Genomic DNA, 20,588 nt, shown 5'->3' with positions numbered 1-20,588 from the left:
CAGTGAGAGCCCCCTAACTCTAAGAATACTTGCATTTCCTGTGGATGATTCCTCTAAAAGAATATTCCTATATGAGGTCTGCTCCCAAATTTATGCCCCCAGTTTCGAGAGGCAACACTCATCAGCATACCTCTCTGGTTCCGTCCTTACCTGTGGCATATTACGCTGGTTTAAAACCTGCCACAGGAACCACCGTTCCTTCTTCCCGCTCCTTCGCACCCGAAACATGGCAGCTATGGCAAACTCCTCAGGAAGGCCTTTGGGAAATATCTTACTGTAGGAGGAAAACAAAGAACCATTGTGTGGAAACTGAAGGAGGCAAGAACAGAGTATGTCAGTATGAAGGTTTCTGCAACTCAGTATCTCAGCTGTATTTTCTCAATGAATTTATAACTCATTACAGACATCTACCTAATGAATATGGAAGCAGTCACACCTACAGTTACCTATGGAATTTTTATCCTGTTCTTTCCCTTTTTATAAATTTCCTGATAAGTGTTGCTAAAGCTTGAGGTGTGTAAAAGCAAGTAACTTTCAGACTATTGTACTATGGGGTGATATTCCTTTACTCAACAAGATATTCCCATAGAGTCTTAGAATTCACTGCAGTCTTGCAAACAGTAGACACTTATAAAGAAAATAAACAATACCTCCTGGTTTTATTAGTAGAGAGAAGTACAGGGCATTTTAAAGAGCACTATTAACAATTACATGTATATTATTCCAAAGAAGTTTTACCATGTTAAACTCTTGCAAAATAAATTCCTAATTCTGATTTCCTAGTAGGTATCAATTTAAGACTGAAATTAAATATCATAAAGGCATTTTAGCTCTTTTTTCATTCTTACAGAAAATAAAAATATGCAAATTCTTCCTAAGTAGCAGAGAGAAGCCTAAAGTCAGTCCAAGTATGCTTTTGCCTCAATCTTGTTTCAAAATACTGGTCTCACTGGATCTATGAAGAAACTTCAGGGAAAAAATTCACAGTGAACACACATCATATTTAAACTTTCATTTGAAAACATGGAGAAATACATTCCTTCATGTTGACTTTTAAACTTATCCACATTGTATATAAACACTCTGCAAGGCAGGAATCTTGCTTTTCTTTTAAAAAATCATGAGTAGCAGATACAAACTCTCTTGAGGCTAACACAGCCAGAGATTGTTTATATAAATAAAATATCATATATTGAGATAGGAACTACTAACTGGGACTTCCCTGGTGGCTCAGACAGTAAAGAATGTGCCTTCAGTGCAGGAGACCTAGGTTTGATCCCTGAGTCAGGAAGATCCCCTGGAGAAGGGAATGTCAACCCACTCCAGTATTCTTGCCTGGAGAATTCCATGGACAGAAGACCCTGGTGGGCTATGGTCCACGGGGTTGCAAAGAGTTAGACACTGGGAATATCACACCAAGCTCCACTGAAACTGACAACCAAACTCATGGAAAATTCTGAAACTTTGGTTTTACATTTTGTGTTAGAGACAAAGTCACATGTAGTAAGGAAATCAGGAAAAAATATGAAAAAGCTATGCTAGCTTAAAGTTCTTACTTGGTTAAATACATGTACACACACATATTATGCATATATGTATATGTTCATACATGTACACAAGCAGACCTCAAGAATATTGCAGGTTTAGTTCCAGATTACTGGAATGAAGTGAATATCACAGTAAAGTGAGTCACACAAATTTTCTGGTTGCCTGCTGTATGTAAAAGTTGTATTTACACAATACTGTATTATATCTATATCTGACATTATATCTAAAACGTACATAAAATGTTATTGCTAAGAAAAAATGTTAGCCATCATCCGACAACACACATGTCACAAACCTTCAATATGGAAAAAAAGAAAAATCAGCAACATCTGTGAAGCGGAGGAAAGTGAGGCACAATAAAAGGAGGTTGGTCTGTATATAGGCAGATACAGATATAAACTCTAGTTTTACCTTCTTCACTAATCTGCTTACCCCCAGTCTGGAGGCTGTCTGACTCTCTTGTCTGGCTGGATGATGAATGAGGAAGTAACCCAGGGTCTCATTTTCATCGCTCGCGCGTGCGCGCGCACACACACACACACCCTTTCCAGCCTCCACAGAGGCGCTCTGACTCCTCCCTGCGTTGAGCCTCTCCCGGTGCACACACACACACCCTTTCCAGCCTCCACAGAGGCGCCCTGATTCCTCCCTGGGTTGAGCCCCTCCTGGTGCCTGGGGAAGCACCCCGGCCCACGTGCCAACAGCGCCCACCTAGCAGTTTCCTCCTCTCAATGCTTGTGACTCCACGGCTTCCTGTCTTCCGAGAATGTATCATCTCTTCCTCTGTTGCTTCATCTCCCATTCTACAGCCATTTTTGTACTTCAGATGTTAAAACTCCATTTATGTCTCTCACCTCTCCCTCACCAATACCCGTCTTATCTTGGTTTACAAATATATGCGTATCTTCACCCTCTTCCCTGCTGTAAAACAGACAAAGTTCTCTCCATCCTCAGTACAGCATTACATTAATATTACCTGTATATATCCATCAAACCTCTTAAATGAGTACTGGGAACACCTACACTGTCAAAGGCCTCATTGTCAGTCTTCCTGCATTCTGGAAGCATCGCTCTCTGCTCTCGCGAGGATGCTCAGCCCACTCCTTCCCGTGACGACCATCACGTGATACAGCCTCACCCAATCAGCCGGTTGCTATTTTTCCAGCCAAGTAAAAGAACTCTCCTCAGCGGACCTTCGATTGGCAGCGACCTTCTGAGGCGAGCTCCAGACGAGCTGGGAGCTGCTGCAGCCACCGATGGCAACGACAGACCAGCCTGTTCATTCAACCGCCATATGACCCAGCAATCCCACTGCTGGGCATACACAGTGAGGAAACCAAAACTGAAAGAGACACGTGTACCCTTGTTCATTGTAGCACTGTTTATAATAGCCAGGACATGGAAGCGACCTAGATGTCCATTGCGGACGAATGGATAAGAAAGCTGTGGTACATATATGCAATGGAATATTCAGTTCAGTTCAGTTCACTAACTCAGTCGTGTCTGACTCTTTGAGACCCCATGAATCGCAGCATGCCAGGCCTCCCTGTCCATCACAAACTCCCGGAGTTTACTCACACTCATGCCCATCCAGTCGGTGATGCCATCCAACCATCTCATCCTCTTTCGTCCCCTTCTCCTCCCACCTTCAGTCTTTCCCAGCATCAGGGTCTTTTCCAATGAGTGAGTTCTTCACATCAGGTGGCCAAAGTATTCAAGCTTCAACTTCAGAATCAGTCCTTCCAATGAATATTCAGGACTGATTTCCTCTAAGATTGACTGGTTTGATCTGCTTGCTGTCTAAGGGACTCGCAAGAGTCTTCTCCAGCAGCACAGTTCAAAAGCATCAATTCTTCAGTGTTCAACTTTCTTATGGTTCAACTCTTACATCCATACTTGACTACTGGAAAAACCATAGCTTTGACTAGATGGACCTTTTTTCAGCAAAGTAATGTCTCTGCTTTTTAATATGCTATCTAGGTTGGTCATGGCTTTTCTTCCAAGGAGTAAGCGTCTTTTAATTTCATGGCTGCAGTCACCATCTGCAGTGATTTTGGAATATTACTCAGCTATTAAAAAGAATGCATTTGAATCGGTTCTAATGAGGTGGATGAAACTGGAGCCAATTATACAGAGTGAAGTAAGTCAGAAAGAAAAACACCAATACAGTATATTAACACATATATATGGAATTTATGATGACCCTATATGTGAGATAGCAAAAGACACAGATGTAAAAAACAGACTTTTGGACTCTGTGGGAGAAGGTGAGGATGGGATGATTTGAGAGAATAGCATTGAAATGTGAAGTAGATCACCCGTCCAGGTTCAATGCATGAGACAGGGCACTCAGGGCTGGTGCACTGGGATGACCCAGGGGGATGGGATGGGATGGGAAGGGAGGTGGGAGAGGGTTCAGGATGGGGGACACATGTACAACCATGACTGATTCATGTCAATGTATGGCAAAAACCACCACAATATTGTAATTAGCCTCCAAATAAAGTAATTAATTTAAAACGTTAATATAAGAACCAGATGCACTTATCTCCAAATGGAATTTCCAGCCATAATGAATAACTCTGGGACTTGTACTGTTCACAGAACCCATCAGAAATGTCTCCTTTGAAATTCTAAAAGTATCCCTGCTGTGAAAGCTTGCCAGATTTTTGTTTGTTCGTTTTGTTTTTATGTTTTGTCTCTGCTTTTAATTGGAAAACAATGAAATAATGAAAAGATAACCCCCTTTTAAACTTTATTAAGTCCTCCTCACCCAGACATTGGCAAGCTGGTCATTTTGGAGCATGTGGAATATTGAAGCACCGTCTGTCACTCCACACTCACACTAAAAAGATGACCTCCTTCTCTTTCGGTTTCCACCATTCCTGTGCCTAAATCTCGTCCAATGAGAAAACTGACAACCCCGGGCACTCTGGATGCGCACCCCTGCATCAAGTGTCCGCGTCCTGAGCGCCTTTGAGCCACTTGAGGACAGCTGTCAGGCGGGATCTGACAAAGATTTTAGGCCAAATCTTGGCCTCGGGAAGGGTTTTCTGGGTAAACTTTGAAGAAGGCGAGTTGAAAATGCTGTGGGCGAGGCCATGGTCACCATCACCTGGGTGGAGGAGAGGTCAAGTGACCCACCAGACAGCACAGTGGCTGCAGCGAACTGAATACTGCAGGAAGATGTCACATGGCTGCTGAAGGCCGGGCGGAAGGCCCGGCTGACATATCCCGAGAAGGCCCTTTTATCCTCGATGCGGACTAAGGAGGGAGCACTGATCGAGGGAGTGGAAGAGCTGGGTCTTTCCCAAGCTGCCCCGGGCTGAGACCGCGCTCAGGGTGGACTGGCCAGAATGGAGCGTCATTCCATCCGAGGGACAGGGCACATGGTGGCGGGATGCCCCGGCCACCCAACCCTGGGCTTGTCTCCTTCCTCCACGCTCCAGACCCGGCGTGCTCGGGACGTGGGGTCCAGCCCCAGAGAACTGTGTCCTGGGGCGTGGTCCTTGAGCTCCTCCTCCCCCACCCAAGCTCCCACAAGGCAGGGCTGCAACCCCCACCACTCCCACCTCGGTGCAGCTCCAGGGTGAGTATTTCCCCTGGACCAGCGCTGCTGGAGTCCAGACGACTCGGAGTTCCGCTCCTCACTCTTCACCCAGGGATGCTGTCACCCAGATAGCTAGTGGCGAGGGAGTGGGGCCGCAGGCCATTTCCTGTGACTTCTGATGCAGAGTTCTTTCTAACAGGGAAAGTCATTAGGAGCATACAATCCCATGTACACGGTCACTGGTGCGCTGGTGCTGCCCAGGGAGCCTTGTTCACATCTAATTTATGGTGCCAGCCACCTTAGCCACGTAGTGACTGATGGCTGGGACCTTTAGCTCCCTGCACATCACCTACTCCAACACAGACTGCAGGGCTGTCCCTGGTAAGCAGCCAGTAAGATTGCTGAGGAGACTGCGAGACAGTGGGAAGAATAGAAGGGGGCACTGTATGGGATCAGCTCTGGTCAGCATGGTTGCCCAACTGAAAACTCACCCAGAGTGAGGGGGACAGGAGAGACCTGGCACCATGCTGAAGAACCCAAAATGGTGACTTCGAAAGTGTCACTTTCTGTTACCAGCTTCTGATCAGCACGATGGCAGATGTCTCTGTGCTGATCTGTCTTTAAGGTCCTTTGGGTAAAACTGAAAAAATCAGTCAAGAATCCCCCTCCCTCATCCCCACCTATAAAATAAACCATACCCGATCACCTAACCCACTGGTCTCTTCTCCAGCCTCACTACCCTCCATCCTTCTAAAGGTGTTAACACTGAAGACATCCTTCCCTCGCTCATATAAACAAGAGTCACAACTGCATGGTGTTAGGGCCCAGCCAGGAAACTGTAATGTAAGCTTCCTGAGGTTCTTTGTCTATCCTATTCACTCAGTAAATATTATTAAAGGAGTCAGTTTATGAAATTAATTTAGATTTAAATATCTGAAAACAAAAACAAAAAAGAAAAATAACACATGGCCCATTCTAAATCTAGCTTTAGATTTTCTATCATGAATAAAAGTGTGCATATAAGAAATTTTCACTTTCCTCCTAAGAATTCTTTAGGAAAAGCAAATAGAGCAAGTGAGTTACTAACAGCACTGAGAGCTGTCCTCATGTAGAGGACACACATGTAGAAAAGAGAAATGCAGAGCCCAGCACATGCAGAGGAACAGCTGCTAATTAGCTTCAGCCACCTCTTACCATGTAGGGAAGCAGGTCCAGTGTTGCCAGTTCAGCCCACTTTCTTAAGACAAGCCAAAAGCCCAGACTTTTTTCTGAAAAGTTTAGAGTTTTAATCTTGGCAACTATTTCAGATTTTTCATAAACGCTGTCCAGACCAACGTTGTGTAAAACCAAATCAGCGACTGACTGCTAGTTAGCAAAGTTTGGATATGCACAAATGTTTCTTAAATACCACAGAAGTTTATAAAGATGGTAAAAGGCAATTTCCTGCCCAAATTGGTTTTTAAATCAGAAGAGGAAAACATTCACAGAAAATAAAAGGAAATGATATGAATTGGAAGACAGTAGGTAAATACAGTGCCTGGACAAAATTAGAACTCAAGGTTATGAATGGAAAAAGCATTATTAGGAACGGGATTGCTTTTAAAATCCTGTAACAGTGGGAAAGTTTCAGTCCTTTTAAATCTTTGAGCTTTGCTTTTTATAACATAATATATGGCTTACTCTGGAGAAAGTTTCACTTGCAGTTGAGAAAAATGTGTATTGTTCTGTTGTCGGGTGAAACGTTCTACAGTCTGTTAGGTCTAATTGGCTTGTAGATTTGCTCAAAGCTTCTATTCCCTTACTAATCTCTTGTCTAATGTTCTATTGATTTTTAAGATGGAGTATTGAAGTCTCCAACTATTACTGTTGAATTGTTTATTTCTCCCTTCAGTTTTGTGAGTTGACTTGGTGTACAGTATAAGTTATATAGTTCATGTACAGTATATCTTACAGGTGTGCAATATAGGGATTCCCAATTTTTAAAGGTTATAATCTTATTATGGTTACTATTATAAAATATTGGTTATAGTCTCTGTGTTGTACTTCTTCTTGTAATAGCTTATTTTTTCCACTGCCATCTTTATTTTTTATTTTATTGAAGTATTCTTGATGTACAATATGGTGTTAATTTCTTCTGCACAGCAAAGTGATGCACTTACATATATATGTGCGTGTGTGTGTGTGTGTGTTATACAATATATATGTATTATACATATATTTATTCTTTTTCACATTCTTTTCTGTTATGGTTTATCACGAGATACTGAATATAGTTTCCTGTGGTATGCATTAGGACCTTGTTGTTTATCCATCCTATATATCATAGGCTGCACCTGCTAGTCCAAAACTCCCAACCTTTCCCTCCCATACCCCTCATCTGCCTTGGCACTACAAGTCTGTTCTCTATATCTGTGCATATGTTTTTATTTCATAGATAAACTGATTTGTGTCATATTTTAGATTCTACATGTACGTGACATCATATAGTATTTGTGGTTCTCTTTCTGACTTATTACACTTCAGTTCAGTTTAGTTCAGTCACTCAGTCGTGGCTGACTCTTTGCAACACCATAGACTGCAGCACACCCAGAGCTTGCTCAAACTCATGTCCCTCGAATCAATGATGCCATCCAATCACCTCATCCTCTATCATCCCCTTCTCCTCCTGCCTTCAATGTTTTCCATCATTAGGGTCTTTTCCAATGACTCAGTTCTTCACATCAGGTGGCCAAAGTGTTGAAGTTTCAGCTTCAGCATCAGTCCTTCCAATGAATATTCAGGACTGATTTCCTTTAGGACTGACTGGTTTGATCTTCTTGCAGAAAAGGGACTCTCAAGAGTCTTCTCCAACACCACAGCTCAAAAGCATCAGATTTTCGATGCTCAACCTTCTTTACAGTCCAACTCTCACATCCATACATGACTACTGGAGAAATCATAGCTTTGACTAGACAGATCTTTGCTGGTAAAGTAATGTCTCTGCTTTTTAATATACTGTCTAGATTGGTCATAGCTTTTCTTCCAAGGAGCAAGCATATTTTAATTTCATGGCAGCAGTCACCATCTGCAGTGAATTTTGAAGTCCAAGAAAATAAAGTCTGTCACTGTTTCTATTGTTCCCCATCTATTTGCCATGAGGTGATGGGACCAGATGCCATGATCTTCGTTTTTTGAATGAGTTTTAAGCCAACATTTTCACTCTCCTCTTTCACTTTCATCAAGAGGCCCTTTAGTTCCTCTTAGCTTTCTGCCATAAGGGTGGTGTCATCTGCATATCTGAGGTTATTGATATTTCTCCCGACAATCTTGATTCCAGCTTGTGTTTCATCCATCCTGGCATTTCACATGATGTACTCTGCATATAAGTTAAATGAGCAGGGTGACAATATGCAGCCTTGATGTATTTATTTCCCAATTTGGAACCAGTCTTGTTCCATTTCTGGTTCTAACTGTAGCTTCTTTACCTACATACAGAATTCTCTTTAAGAATGTTCCACAGTTTGTTGTGATACACACAGTCAAAGGATTTTAATGTAGTCAGTGAAGCAGAAGTAGATGCTTTTCTGGAATTCTCTTGCTTTTTCTCGATCCAGCAGATGTTTGAAATTTGATCTCTGGTTCTTCTACCTTTTCTAGATCTAGCCGGAACATCTGTAACTTCTCAGTTCATGTACTGCTGAAGCCTAGCTTGGACAATTTTGAGCACTACTTTGCTAGAGTGTGAGATGAGTGCAATTATGTGGTAGTTAGAATATTCTTTGGCATTGCCTTTCTTTGGGATTGGAATGAAAACTGACCTTTTCCAATCCCATGGCCACAGGCGAGTTTTCCAAATTTGCTGCCATATTGAGTGCAGCAATTTCACAGCATCATCTTTTAGGATTTGAAATAGCTCAACTGGAGTTCCATCACCTCCACTAGCTCTGTTTGCAGTAATGCTTCCTAAGGCCCACTTGACTTCACACTCCAGGATGTCTGGCTCTAGGTGAGTAATCACACCATTGTTGTTATCTGGGTCATGAAGATCTTTTTGGTATAGTTTTTCTATGTATTCTTGCCAACTCTTCTTAATATCTTATGCTTCTGTTAGGTGCATATCATTTCTGTCCTTTATTGTGCCCATCTTTGCATGAAATATTCCCTTGGTATCTCTAATTTTCTTGAAGAGATCCCTAGTCTTTCCCTTTCTATCATTTTCCTCTATTCCTTGCACTGATCACTTAGGAAGTCTTTTAAAAAAAATTTTTTTAATCTCTCCTGAATAGCCTTCAGAACTCTGCATTCTGATCTTTCCTTTTCTCTTTTGCCTTTTGCTTCTCTTCTTTTCTCAGCACTTTGTAAGCCCTCCTCAGACAACGATTTTGCCTTTTTGCATTTCTCTTTCATGAGGATGGTTTTGATCACTGCCTCCTGTACAATGTTATGAACCTCCATCCATAGTTCTTCAGGCACTCTGTCTATCAGTCTGTCAGTTCTAATCCCTTGAATCTATTTCTCTTTTCCACTATATAATCATAAGGAATTTGATTTAGGTCATACCTTAATGGTCTAATGGTTTTCCCTACTTTCTTCTATTTAAGTCTGAATTTGGCAGTAAGGAGCTCATGATCTGAGCCACAGTCAGCTCCTGGTCTTGTTTTTGCTGACTGTATAGAGCTTCTCCATCTTCGGCTGCAAAGAATATAATCAATCTGATTTCAGTATTGATCATCTAGTGATGTCCATGTGTAGAGTTGTCTCTTGTGTTGTTGGAAGAGGGTGTTTGCTATGACCAGTGCGTTCTCTTGTCAAAACTCTGTTAGCCTTTGCCCTGCTTCATTTTGTGCTCCAAGGCCAAACTTGCCTGTTAATCCAGGTACCTCTTGACTTCCTACTTTTGCATTCCAGTCCCCGATGATGAGAAAGACATCTTTTTTGGTGTTAGTTCTAGAAGGTCTTGTAGGTCTTCATAGAATCGTTCAATTTCAGCTTCTTCAGCATTAGTAGTTGGGGCATAGACTTGGATTACCTTGATACTGAGTGGTTTGCCTTGGAAATGAACAGAGATCTTTCTGTTGTTTTTGAGATTGCACCCTAGTACTGCATTTTGGACTCTTTTGTTGACTTTGAGGGTCACTCCATTTCTTGTTAGGAATTCTTGCCCCCAGTAGTAGATACAATGGTCATCTGAATTAAATTTGCCCATTTTTATCCATTTTAGTTCACTGATTCCTAAAATGTCAATGTTCACTCTTGCCATCTCCTGTTTGACCACTTCCAGTTTACCTTGACTCATGGACCTAACATTCCAGGGTCCTATGCAGTATTGTTCTTATAGCAGTGGACTTTACTTCCATCACCAGTCACATCCACAACTGGGTGCTGTTTTCATTTTGGCTCAGCCTTTTCATTCTTTTTGGAGGTATTTCTCCACTGTAACTGATTGGGCACCTACCAACCTGAGGAGTTCATCTTTCTGTTTCCTATCTTTTTGCCTTTTCATACTATTCATGGGGTTCTCAAGGCAAGAGTACTGAAATGGTTTGCCATTCCCTTTTCCAGTGGACCACGTTTTGTCAGAACTCTCCACCATTACTCATTCATCCTGGGTGTCCCTACATGGCATGGCTCATAGTTTCATTGACTTAGACAAGACTGTGATCCATGTGATCAGCTTGGTTAGTTTTCTGTAACTGTGGTTTCCATTCTTTCCACCCTCTGATGGATAAAGATTATAGGCTTGTGGAAGCTTCCTGATGGGAGGGACTGGCTATGGGGGAAACTGGGTCTTGCTCTGATGGGTGGGTCCATGCTCAGTAAATCTTCAATCCAATTTTCTATTGATGGGTGGGACTGTGTTCCCTCCATGTAGTTTGGCCTCAGGCCAAACTATGGTGGGGGTAATGGAGTCAAAAGGACTTGTGGAGTCATAAGTCCTTCTTATTTCAGGACTGTTGTATTAAGTGCCCCGACCCCACGGCAGACCACTGCTGACCCACACCTCTGCCAGAGACTCCTGGACACTCACAGGCAAGTCTGGCCCAATCTCTTGAGGGGTCACTGCTCCTTTCTCTTGCGTCCTGGTATGCACAAGGTTTTGTTTCTGCCCTCCAAGAATCTGTTTCCCCAGTCCTGTAGAGGTTCTGTAATCAAATCACGCTGGCCTTCAAAGTCAAATTCCCTGGGGGTTCTCTGTTCCTTTGCAGGATCCCCATGTTGTGAAATCTGTTGCAGGCCCTAGAACTTTTGCAACAGTGCGAGAACCTCTTTGATACAATTGTTCTCCAGTTTGTGGGTTGTCTGCTCAGTGGCTCTATGGTGGGGCTCACAAGCCTCCCCTCCCAAGTCTGCTTCAGCCAGAGCTCCTGTCCCCGCAGCAGACCACTGCTGACCTGTTCCTCCGCAGGAGACACTCAAACACTCAGAGGCAGGTCTGGCTCAGTCTCCTGTGGTGTTCCTGGGTCTTGGTGCACACAAGGTTTTGTTTGAACCCTCCGAGAGTCTCTGGCGGGTATGGGGTTTGATTCTAAATGTGATTTCTCCCCTCCTAACATCTTGTTGGGGGTCTTCTCCTTTGCCCTAGGATGTGGGGTATCTTTTTTTGGTGGAATCCAACATTCTCCTGTCAATGGTTGTTCAGTGGTTAGTTGCATTTTGGAGTTTTCACAGAAGAATTAGCACATGTCCTCCTACTCTGCTACCTTGTGAGTTTGCTCAATTATTATGATTTACTTCACTTAGTGTGATAATCTATATAGGTCCATCCATGTTGCTGCAAATGGCATTATGTAATTCTGTTTATGGCTGAGCAGTACTCCATTGTGTGTGTGTGTGTGTGTGTGTGTGTGTGTGTGTGAATGAATAAAGAAGATACATCTTCTTTATCCATTCACCTGTGTTTGGACACTTAGATTGCTTCCATGTCTTGGCTATTGTAAATAATGATGCTTTGAACATAGGAGTGCATGTACTTTTGAATTATAGATTTGTATGGATATATGTCCAGATGTGGGATTGTGGGATCCTATGGCAACTCTGTTTTAATTTTTCGAGGAACCTCCATACTGTTTTCCATAGTGGCTGCACCAATTTACATTCTCGCCACATCCCCTCCAGAATTTGTTTGTAGACTTTTCATGATGGCCATTCTGACCAGTGTTGGGTGACACTTCATTGTAGGTTTGATTTGCATTTCTCTAATAATTAGCATGCTGAGCATTTTTCTTGTGTCTGTTGGCCATCTGTATGTCTCTGGAGAAATATCTATTTAGGTCTTCTGCTCATTTTTTGATTGGGTCCGTTTTTTGTTGTTGAATTGTATGAGCTGTTTATATACATTGCAAATTAATCACTTGTTGGTCACTTCATTTGCAAATATTTTCTGCCAGTCTGTAAGTTGTCTTTTTGAGCTTGCTTATGGTTTCCTTTGCTGTGCAAAAGCTTATAAATTTTATTAGATCTCATTTGTTTATTTTTATTTTTATTTCCATTGCCTTGGGAGACTGAACTAAGAAAACACTGGTACAATTTATGAGTTTTATGGTGTCTTGTCTTATATGTAGGTCTTTAATCCATTTTGAGTTTATTTTTGTGAATGGTGTGAGGGGGTGTTCTAACAGCACTGATTTGCATATGGCTGTCCAGCTTTCTCAAAACCACTTGCTGGAAAGACTGTCTTTTCACCATTGCATATTGTTGCCTCTTTTGTTGAAGATTGATTGACTCTAAGTGTATGATTTTATTTCTTTGCTCTCCATTCTGTTCCACTGATAGGTATGTTTGTTTCTGTGTCAGTACCACACTATTTGATTACCATCACCTTATAGTATAGTCTGAAGTCTGTGAGGGCTATGCATCTTGCTTTGTTCTTTTTCCTCAGGACTACTTTGGTAATTCTGGTCTTTTATTATTCTACATAAATTTTAGGATTACTTGATCTATTTCTGTGAAAATATCATGTGTAATTTAATAGGGATCACATTAAATCTGTAGATGCCTTGCGTAATATGGACATTTTAACAATATTAATTCTCCCAATCTAAAAGCATGGGATATCTTTTCATTTTCTTTAAATCATCTTTAATTTCCTTTAGTAATGTTTTTTAGTTCTCAGCATGTAAGTTCTTCACCTCCTTGGTGAGGTTTATTCCTAAGTATTTTATTTGGGGGGAGGGGTGTGATTTAAAAGGCATTATTTTTTTTACATTCCCTTTCTGATATTTCATTGTTAGTGTAAATAAATGCAACCAAATCCTGTTAATCCTGTTAATCTTGTATCTTGCTACCTGGCTGAAATCATTTATCTAATAGCCTTTGTTTGGAGACTTCAGGGTTTTCTATATATATTATCATGTCAACTGTATATAATGACAATTTTACCTCTTCCCTACCAATTTCAATACCTTTTCTTTTTCTTGTCTGATTGCTGTGGCTAAGAATTCCAATATTATGTTGAAGAGATGCTGTGAGAGAGGCATCCTTGTCTTCTTTCAGATTTTAGCAGGGAGGCATTCAGATGCTCACCATTGAGTAATATATTGACTACGGGTTTGTCATAAATAACTTTTATTATGTTGAAATATATTACTTCTATACCCACTTTCATAAGTGTTTTATCATGAATGGGTGTCGGATTTTATTGAGTGCTTCTTCTGCATCTTGATCATGTGGTTTTTCTCCTTTCTCTTCTTGATTGGTGTATCACATTGATTGATTCGCATATGTTGAACCATCCTTGTGACTTGGATGAATCCAACTTGGCCTTGGTATATGACCTTTCTTATGTGTTGTTGGATTCAGTTTGCTAATATTTTCTTAATAATTTTTGCATCTATATTCATCAAAGATATTAGTCTATAATTTTCATTTTTTTTAGTAGTTTCCTTGTCTGGAAAGTTTCCTTGTCTGTTTTGGTATCAGGGTGATGGTGACTTCATAGAATGTCTTCTTGGGTGTGCTCCTTCCTCTTCAGGTTTTTGGAGCATTTTTGAGAAGAATCAGTATAAGCTATTGCTTGTACATTTAGTAGAATTCCACAGTGAAGTCATCTGGTCCTGGGCTTTTGTTTGTCAGGAGCTTTTTAAAAATTTATTTATTTTTAATTGAAGAATAATTTGCTTTATAATATTGGGTTGGTTTCTGCCATACATCAACATGAATCAGCCATAGGTATACATGTGTCCCCTCCCTCTTGAACCTTCCTCCCACCTCCCAACCCACCCCATCCCTCTAGGTTGTCACAGAGCCCCAGTTTGAGTTCCCAAGTCATACAGAAAATTCTTACTGGCTTTCTATTTTACATATGGTAGTGTATATGTTTCCATGCTTATTGCAGTTACTATTTCATTTCTATTGATTGGCTTGTTCAAATTATCCATTTCTTTTTGATTCAGTTTTGGTGGCCTCTGCGTTTTTGGAAAGTTGCCCGTTTCTTCTGGGTTGTCAAATCTTTTGGCATATAATTGTTGATAGTATTCTTTTAAGGTATTTTTAGTATTTCTGAGGTATCAGTTGTGATTGATCCTCTTTCATTTCTTATTTGGGTCTTCTCTCTTTTCTTCTTGGTGATAATGGCCAGAGGTTTGTCAATGTTATTTGCCCTTTCAAAGAACTAGTTCTTGGTTTTATCAATTTTCTATTTTTTATTTTTATTTATATTTATTTTTCTATCAACTCTCTACTTTACTTCCTCTCTGATCTTTATTATCTCCTTCTTTCTGCAGATGTTATGTTTTGCTTATTCTTCTTTTTATAATTCTTTTAAGTGGTAGATTAGGTTGTTTGAGATTTTTCTTGTTTTCTAAAGAAGAGCTGTATCCTTATGAGCTTCCCTCTAGAACTGCTTTTGCTGCATCCCATAGAATTTGTATGGTTGTGTTTTCAATGTCATTTGCCTCAAGGTATTTTTTAATTTCTTCTCTGATTTTTTCATTGACTGATTGGTTTTTTTAATAGCATGTGGTTTAATCTCCATGTAATTGGGTATTTTTTGTTTGTTTCTTTTTCTGTGATTGATTTCTAATTTCCTATAATTCTGGTCAGAAAAGATACTTGAAATAATTTCTATACTCTTAAATCAGTTCAGGCTTGTTTGTGCCCTAGTATGTGGTCAGTCCTAGAGAATCTTTCATGTGCACTTGAAAAGAATGTGTATTCTGCATTTTTTAGATGTAATATATTTTGTCAATATGAGTATTGTGAGCCCTATTTCTTGTTATTCCTGTTTGGATGAAATATCTTTTTCCCTCCCCTCACTTTTAATCTATGTCTGTCCTTTTCCATAACTGTGTCTCTTGTAGGTAGCATGTTGTAAGCTCTTTTTTTTTTTTTTTTAATTCGATTTGCCACTCTGTGTCTTTTGAATGGAGCAATTAGTCCATTGACATTTAAGGTAATTATTGATAGATGTGGCTCAACAGCGAAGAACTGCCTGCAAGGCATAAGATGCAAGTTTTATCCATGGGTCAGGAAGATCTCCTGGAGAAGGAAATGGCAACCCACTCCAGTATTCTTGTCTGAGAGAATCCTGCAGACAGAGGTGCCTGGTGGACTACAATCCATGGGGTCACGAAAGAGTCAGACCATGACTTAGTGACTAAACAACAACAATGTATTTATTGCCATTTTAAACCTTGTTTTTCCATTGTCTTTATGTTTCTTTTCTCTATTCCTTTTGTGATTTGATGATTTTCTTTTGTATTATGCTTTGTTCTCTTCTTTTTGTCTTTTGTGAATCTATTGTATTTTGTGTATGTGTGTGTGTGTGGCTGTCCTGTTTTTCAAGTATGTTAATCACTTCTTATATCTGCTTGCTTTTAGATTGGTAGTCATATAGGCCCAAATATGTTCTAGAAAAAATATCTATGTTTTCTTACTCTCCTCCCACACATTTTATGATTTTGAAGTCCACTTTTGCATCCTCATATTCATCTTTTTACTGTTCACTCTTGTTATCATCACTTTCCCAGAATTTTTTTGGTTTTTGTTTGTTTGTTTTTTTAAATCTGCCTTAAGTGTATACTGCCTTAACTGATTTAGTTCACAGTGGTGATTTTCTCTTCCCTAAGTATTCTTACTTCTTTCCTACTTAGAGAAGACTTTTCATTATTTCCTTTAGGGTAGATTTAGTATCACTGTATTCTTTTAGTTTTTACTTGTCTGAGAAATTCTTTTTTTTCTCCTTCTATTCTAAATGTTAGTCTTGCTTGGTAGAGTATCCTAGATTGCACATTTTTCCTTTTCAGGATTTTGACTATATCTTGTCACTTCCTTCTGGTCTGCAGCATTTCTGTAGAGAAATCAGCTGACAGCCTTATTTGGTGGGGGGGGGCGCTTATGATTGACTCTTGGTTTTTTCTCTTGCTGACTTTAGAATCTTCTCTTTAACTTTTGCCATTTTTATTGTAACATATCTTGATGTAGGTCTGTTTGGATTTATGTTGTTCAGGACCCTCTATGCTTCTTGTTTCTGGGTATCTGTTTCCTTCTTTAGGTCTGGGAAGTTGGGGGAAACCACAATTTTTTCAAGTACATTTTCAAGTTCCTTTTTTCTTTACTCTCTTCCTGGGATCCTTATTTTGTATAGATTGGCATGCTCTGTATTATCCCATAAGTCTCTGATATTGCTTTCAATTTTTTTTTGTTTGGTTTTCTGTCTGCTGTTCTAATTGGCTGATTTCCATTGTTATGGCTTCTTGATCTAGAAGATTATTCTAGATCACTTATTCATCCTTCTGTATTATTAGTTATATTATAACTAATATAACTAATTATAATTATAGTTAGTTATATAAATATATAATATAATATAAATATAAAATATTTATATTTTATATTATATAGTTATATAATAGTTATAGTTAATAGTTATAGTTATATAGTTATATAAATATAGTTATATAGTTAATATATAAATATATAGTTATATAGTTAATATAAAAAATAGTTAATAGTTATATAAATATAAATATAGTTATAATTATAATAATTAGTTATAACTAATATAACTAATTATTCACAGTCTTTAGTTCAGTTTTTGTCTCTTCAAATGAATCCTCTAATTTTTCTGGGCTTCTCCTTATACTTTCTATTTCCTTTTTACATTCATCTGCACTTCTATTGATAACCTTTCTTAATTCCTTCATCATTTTCATTATCTCTGTTTTGAACTCAGTGACTATTAGACTGAGGAGGTCTGTTTCATTGTTCTTGATCTTTTAATTGGGAGTGGTTCCTCTGCTTCTTCACTTAACTTATATTTCTCTTATCTATGAATTTAGGAGAAACAATTATCTACTGTAATCTTGGAGGGCTCTTTTTTACATGGGAACATCCCTGTGTAGCCTGCCTGAGTTTAGCATTTTTTGATGTGAGAGCTGTTTTTAGTATGGATGCCTGACACCTCTTCCCTCAGTGTATGCTGACCATTATGTCCTTGATAGGAAGTGTGACTGATGTTATGGTGAGCAGAGCCTGCGCTGGATATTGAGCAGGACCTCCTTTTTGCTCTGTGGTTATCACTGCCCTGACAGGGGCGGGCTCTGCTCCTTGGTTGTTGGACTAGAAGCTCCCAGATACATTTCTGAGCTGCATTTCTGATCTGCATGATTGGAGTGCTCCCACAATGAGAGGAGCCACTGAGTATGCTGCTGCTAGAGCGGTGAGTGTGCCCTGTTGTGACAGCTTTCAACCTTTTGGGGCTAACTTATTTTATATATAGTAGTTTGTACCTCTCAACCCCCCACCCCATAGTTGCTCTTCCCCTCCCCTCCCCCTTCACCCTCCTACTGGTAACCACTAGTTTGTTCTCTGTATCAGTGAGTCTGCTTCTTTTTTTGTTTTATTCACTAGTTTGTTGTATTACTTAGATTCAATGCATAAGTGATATCACACAGTATTTGTCTTTCTCTGACTTATTTAATTTAGCATAACACCCTCCAAGTCCATCCATTTTGTTGCAAATAGCATTATTTCATTCTTTTTATGTCTAAGTAGTATTCCATTTTATATATATACCACATATTCTTTACCCGTTCATCTATTGATGGACACCTAGGAAGGAAATGGCAACCCACTCCAGTATTCTTGCCTGGAGAATCCCGTGGACAGAGGAGCCTGATGGGCTGCTGTCCGTGGGGTTGCACAGAGTTGGACACGACTGAAATGACTTAGCATGCACGCATCATTGGAGAAGGAAATGGCAACCCACTCCAGTATTCTTGCCTGGAGAATCCCAGGGACGGAGGAGCCTGGTGGGCTGCCGTCTATGGGGTCGCCCAGAGTCGGACACGACTAAAGTGACTTAACAGCAGGTTGCTTCCATACCTTAATAATTGTAAATAATGTTACTGTGAACACTGGGGTGCATATGTCTTTTTTAACTAGTGGCTTGGTTTCTTTGGCTATATACGCAGGAGTGGAATTGCTGGGTCATATGATAGTTCTATTTTTAGTTTTTTGAGCCACCTCCACACTGTTTTCCACAGGGGCTGTACCAATTTACATTTCCACCAACAGTGTACAGGGGTTCAGTTTTTTCCATGTCCTTGCCAACATTTTTTATTTGTGGGGTTTTTTTTTTTTTTGAGGTTGGCCATTCTGACAGGTGTGAGGTGACATCTCATCATTACTAAAACACCTTTCCTTGTCTCTTTAATATTTTCTCCTTAAATCCATTTTGTCTGATATTAGTGCTGTGGACTGTATTATGTCTCCCCTAAATTACAGTGTTGAAGCCCTAACCCTCAATGAAACTGTATTTGGAGATGGGGCCTTGGGGAAGTAATTAGGTGCATATGAGATCATGAAGGTGGAGTCCTCATGATGGTATTACTGCCCTCATAAGAAACTATCGAGCTCTCCCTCAGCCTCCCTCTCTCTCTGTCTCTCTGTCTCTCTGTCTCTCTCTCTCTCTCTGCCACATGAAGACGCAGAGAGAAGGCAGCTATCAAGTGAGTCTTTACCAAAATCCAACCATGCCAGTACCCTACTCTTGGATGTCTGGCCTCCAGAACTGTGAAACTATATTTCTGTTGCTTAAATTATCTAGTCCATAGTTTTTGTTATGGCAGCCCAAGTGGACAAAAACAATTAGTGTAGCCACTCAAAGATCTTTCAATTTCTGTTTTCATGATATATGTTTTTTTCCATTTACTTTTAATGCATCCTTTTTAGTTTCACTTTGAATCTAATGTGTATATTTTTTGATAGCACATAGTTAAATTATGTTTTCTGTTTTAATCCATCCTGCAAATCTTTGCCTCTGTGTTTAATATTTAATGTTTGCATTTAATATAATTGCTGCTAAACTAGGATTTGTGTTTGTTATTTTCCTATTTGTTTTCTACATCTTTAATGCCTTTTTTTAGTTTCTTTGTTCCTCTACTACTGCCGTCTTTTGTGTAGATATCTTCCCGTGTGCCATTTTTATTCCCTTGTATTGTTTACTGTATTTTTTTTTAGTTATTTCTCCAGTGGTTGCCCTGAGAATTACAACTGACACCTTAAATTTACAACCATTGAGTTCAGATGTAAACTAATTTAGTTTCAATAGTATACAAAAATATTGCTCCTAAAAAGTGGTTTCCTCTTCCTTCCTTTGTGCTATTATTGTCATACAAACTACATCTTTAGACTTTATATGCCCATCAACTTAGATTTATCACTACTGCTTTATTTATTTTTTTGTTTTTTATACAACTATACTTTAAATCTGCTAAGAGAATGAAAAAGTTAGCAAACAAAATATGTTTTGTTTTGTATACAAAATGCATACTGTTTTTTAAATCTATCTATGTAATTAACTGTATTTCTTTGTGTGAATTTGAGTTCCTGTCTAGTTCCCTTCATTCAGTCTGAAGTAATTCCTTTAATATTTCTTGTAGGGCAGATTTTCAAGCGATGAATTCTCTCAGGTTTTAATCTAGAAATATCTTAGTTTCATCTTCATTTATGAAGACTTAGTTTTCATCCATCACCATACAGTTGCCCTGCTTCACTCACTTGCTGTCCCCCCGCCCCTTCCCCTCTGGTAACCACTACTTTGTATTCTGTATTTACGTGGTTTTTTGTTTGTTTGGTGTGCTCATTTTATTTTTGTTTGTTTTTTACAGCACAAATATGAATGAAATCATACAGTATTTGTCTTTATCTTACTTATTTCACTTAGCATAATATCCTCTAGATCCACCCAAGTTGTTGCAGATGGCAAGATTTCATCTTTTTGTGGCTAAGTAGTATTCCATTGTGTATATAAATATGTACCACAGCTTCTTTATCCATTGATGAGCAGTTAGGTTGCTTCCATATCTTGGCTACCATAAATAATGCTGCAAGATAAACATAGGAGTGCATATAGCTTTTCAAATTAGTGTTCTTTTTTCTTTAGATAAATACTCAAAAGTGGAATAGCTGGGTCATATGATAAATCAACTCTTTTAGAAATCTCTTTACTGTTTTCCACAGTGGCTGCACTAAGTTACATCCCTACCAACAGTATGTAAGGGTTCCCTTT

General features: G+C 39.5%; 1 protein-coding gene across 1 annotated transcript in view; it reads right to left on the bottom strand.

Annotated features, from left to right (window-relative positions):
* Nucleotides 1–20,588, bottom strand: part of COL19A1 (collagen type XIX alpha 1 chain) — a 417,920-nt gene that overhangs the window by 346,331 nt on the left and 51,001 nt on the right. Inside the window, exon 5 of the mRNA XM_043890428.1 lies at nt 151–274. Coding sequence (XP_043746363.1) covers nt 151–274 — 124 coding nt within the window. The remainder of the gene's footprint in view (nt 1–150; nt 275–20,588) is intronic.

This window comes from Cervus elaphus, chromosome 28 (genome assembly GCF_910594005.1).
Source record: "Cervus elaphus chromosome 28, mCerEla1.1, whole genome shotgun sequence".
NCBI classification, from domain to species: domain Eukaryota; kingdom Metazoa; phylum Chordata; class Mammalia; order Artiodactyla; family Cervidae; genus Cervus; species Cervus elaphus.
Note: the sequence above shows the minus strand (reverse complement) of the source record. Positions and strands in the feature narration are given on the sequence as shown.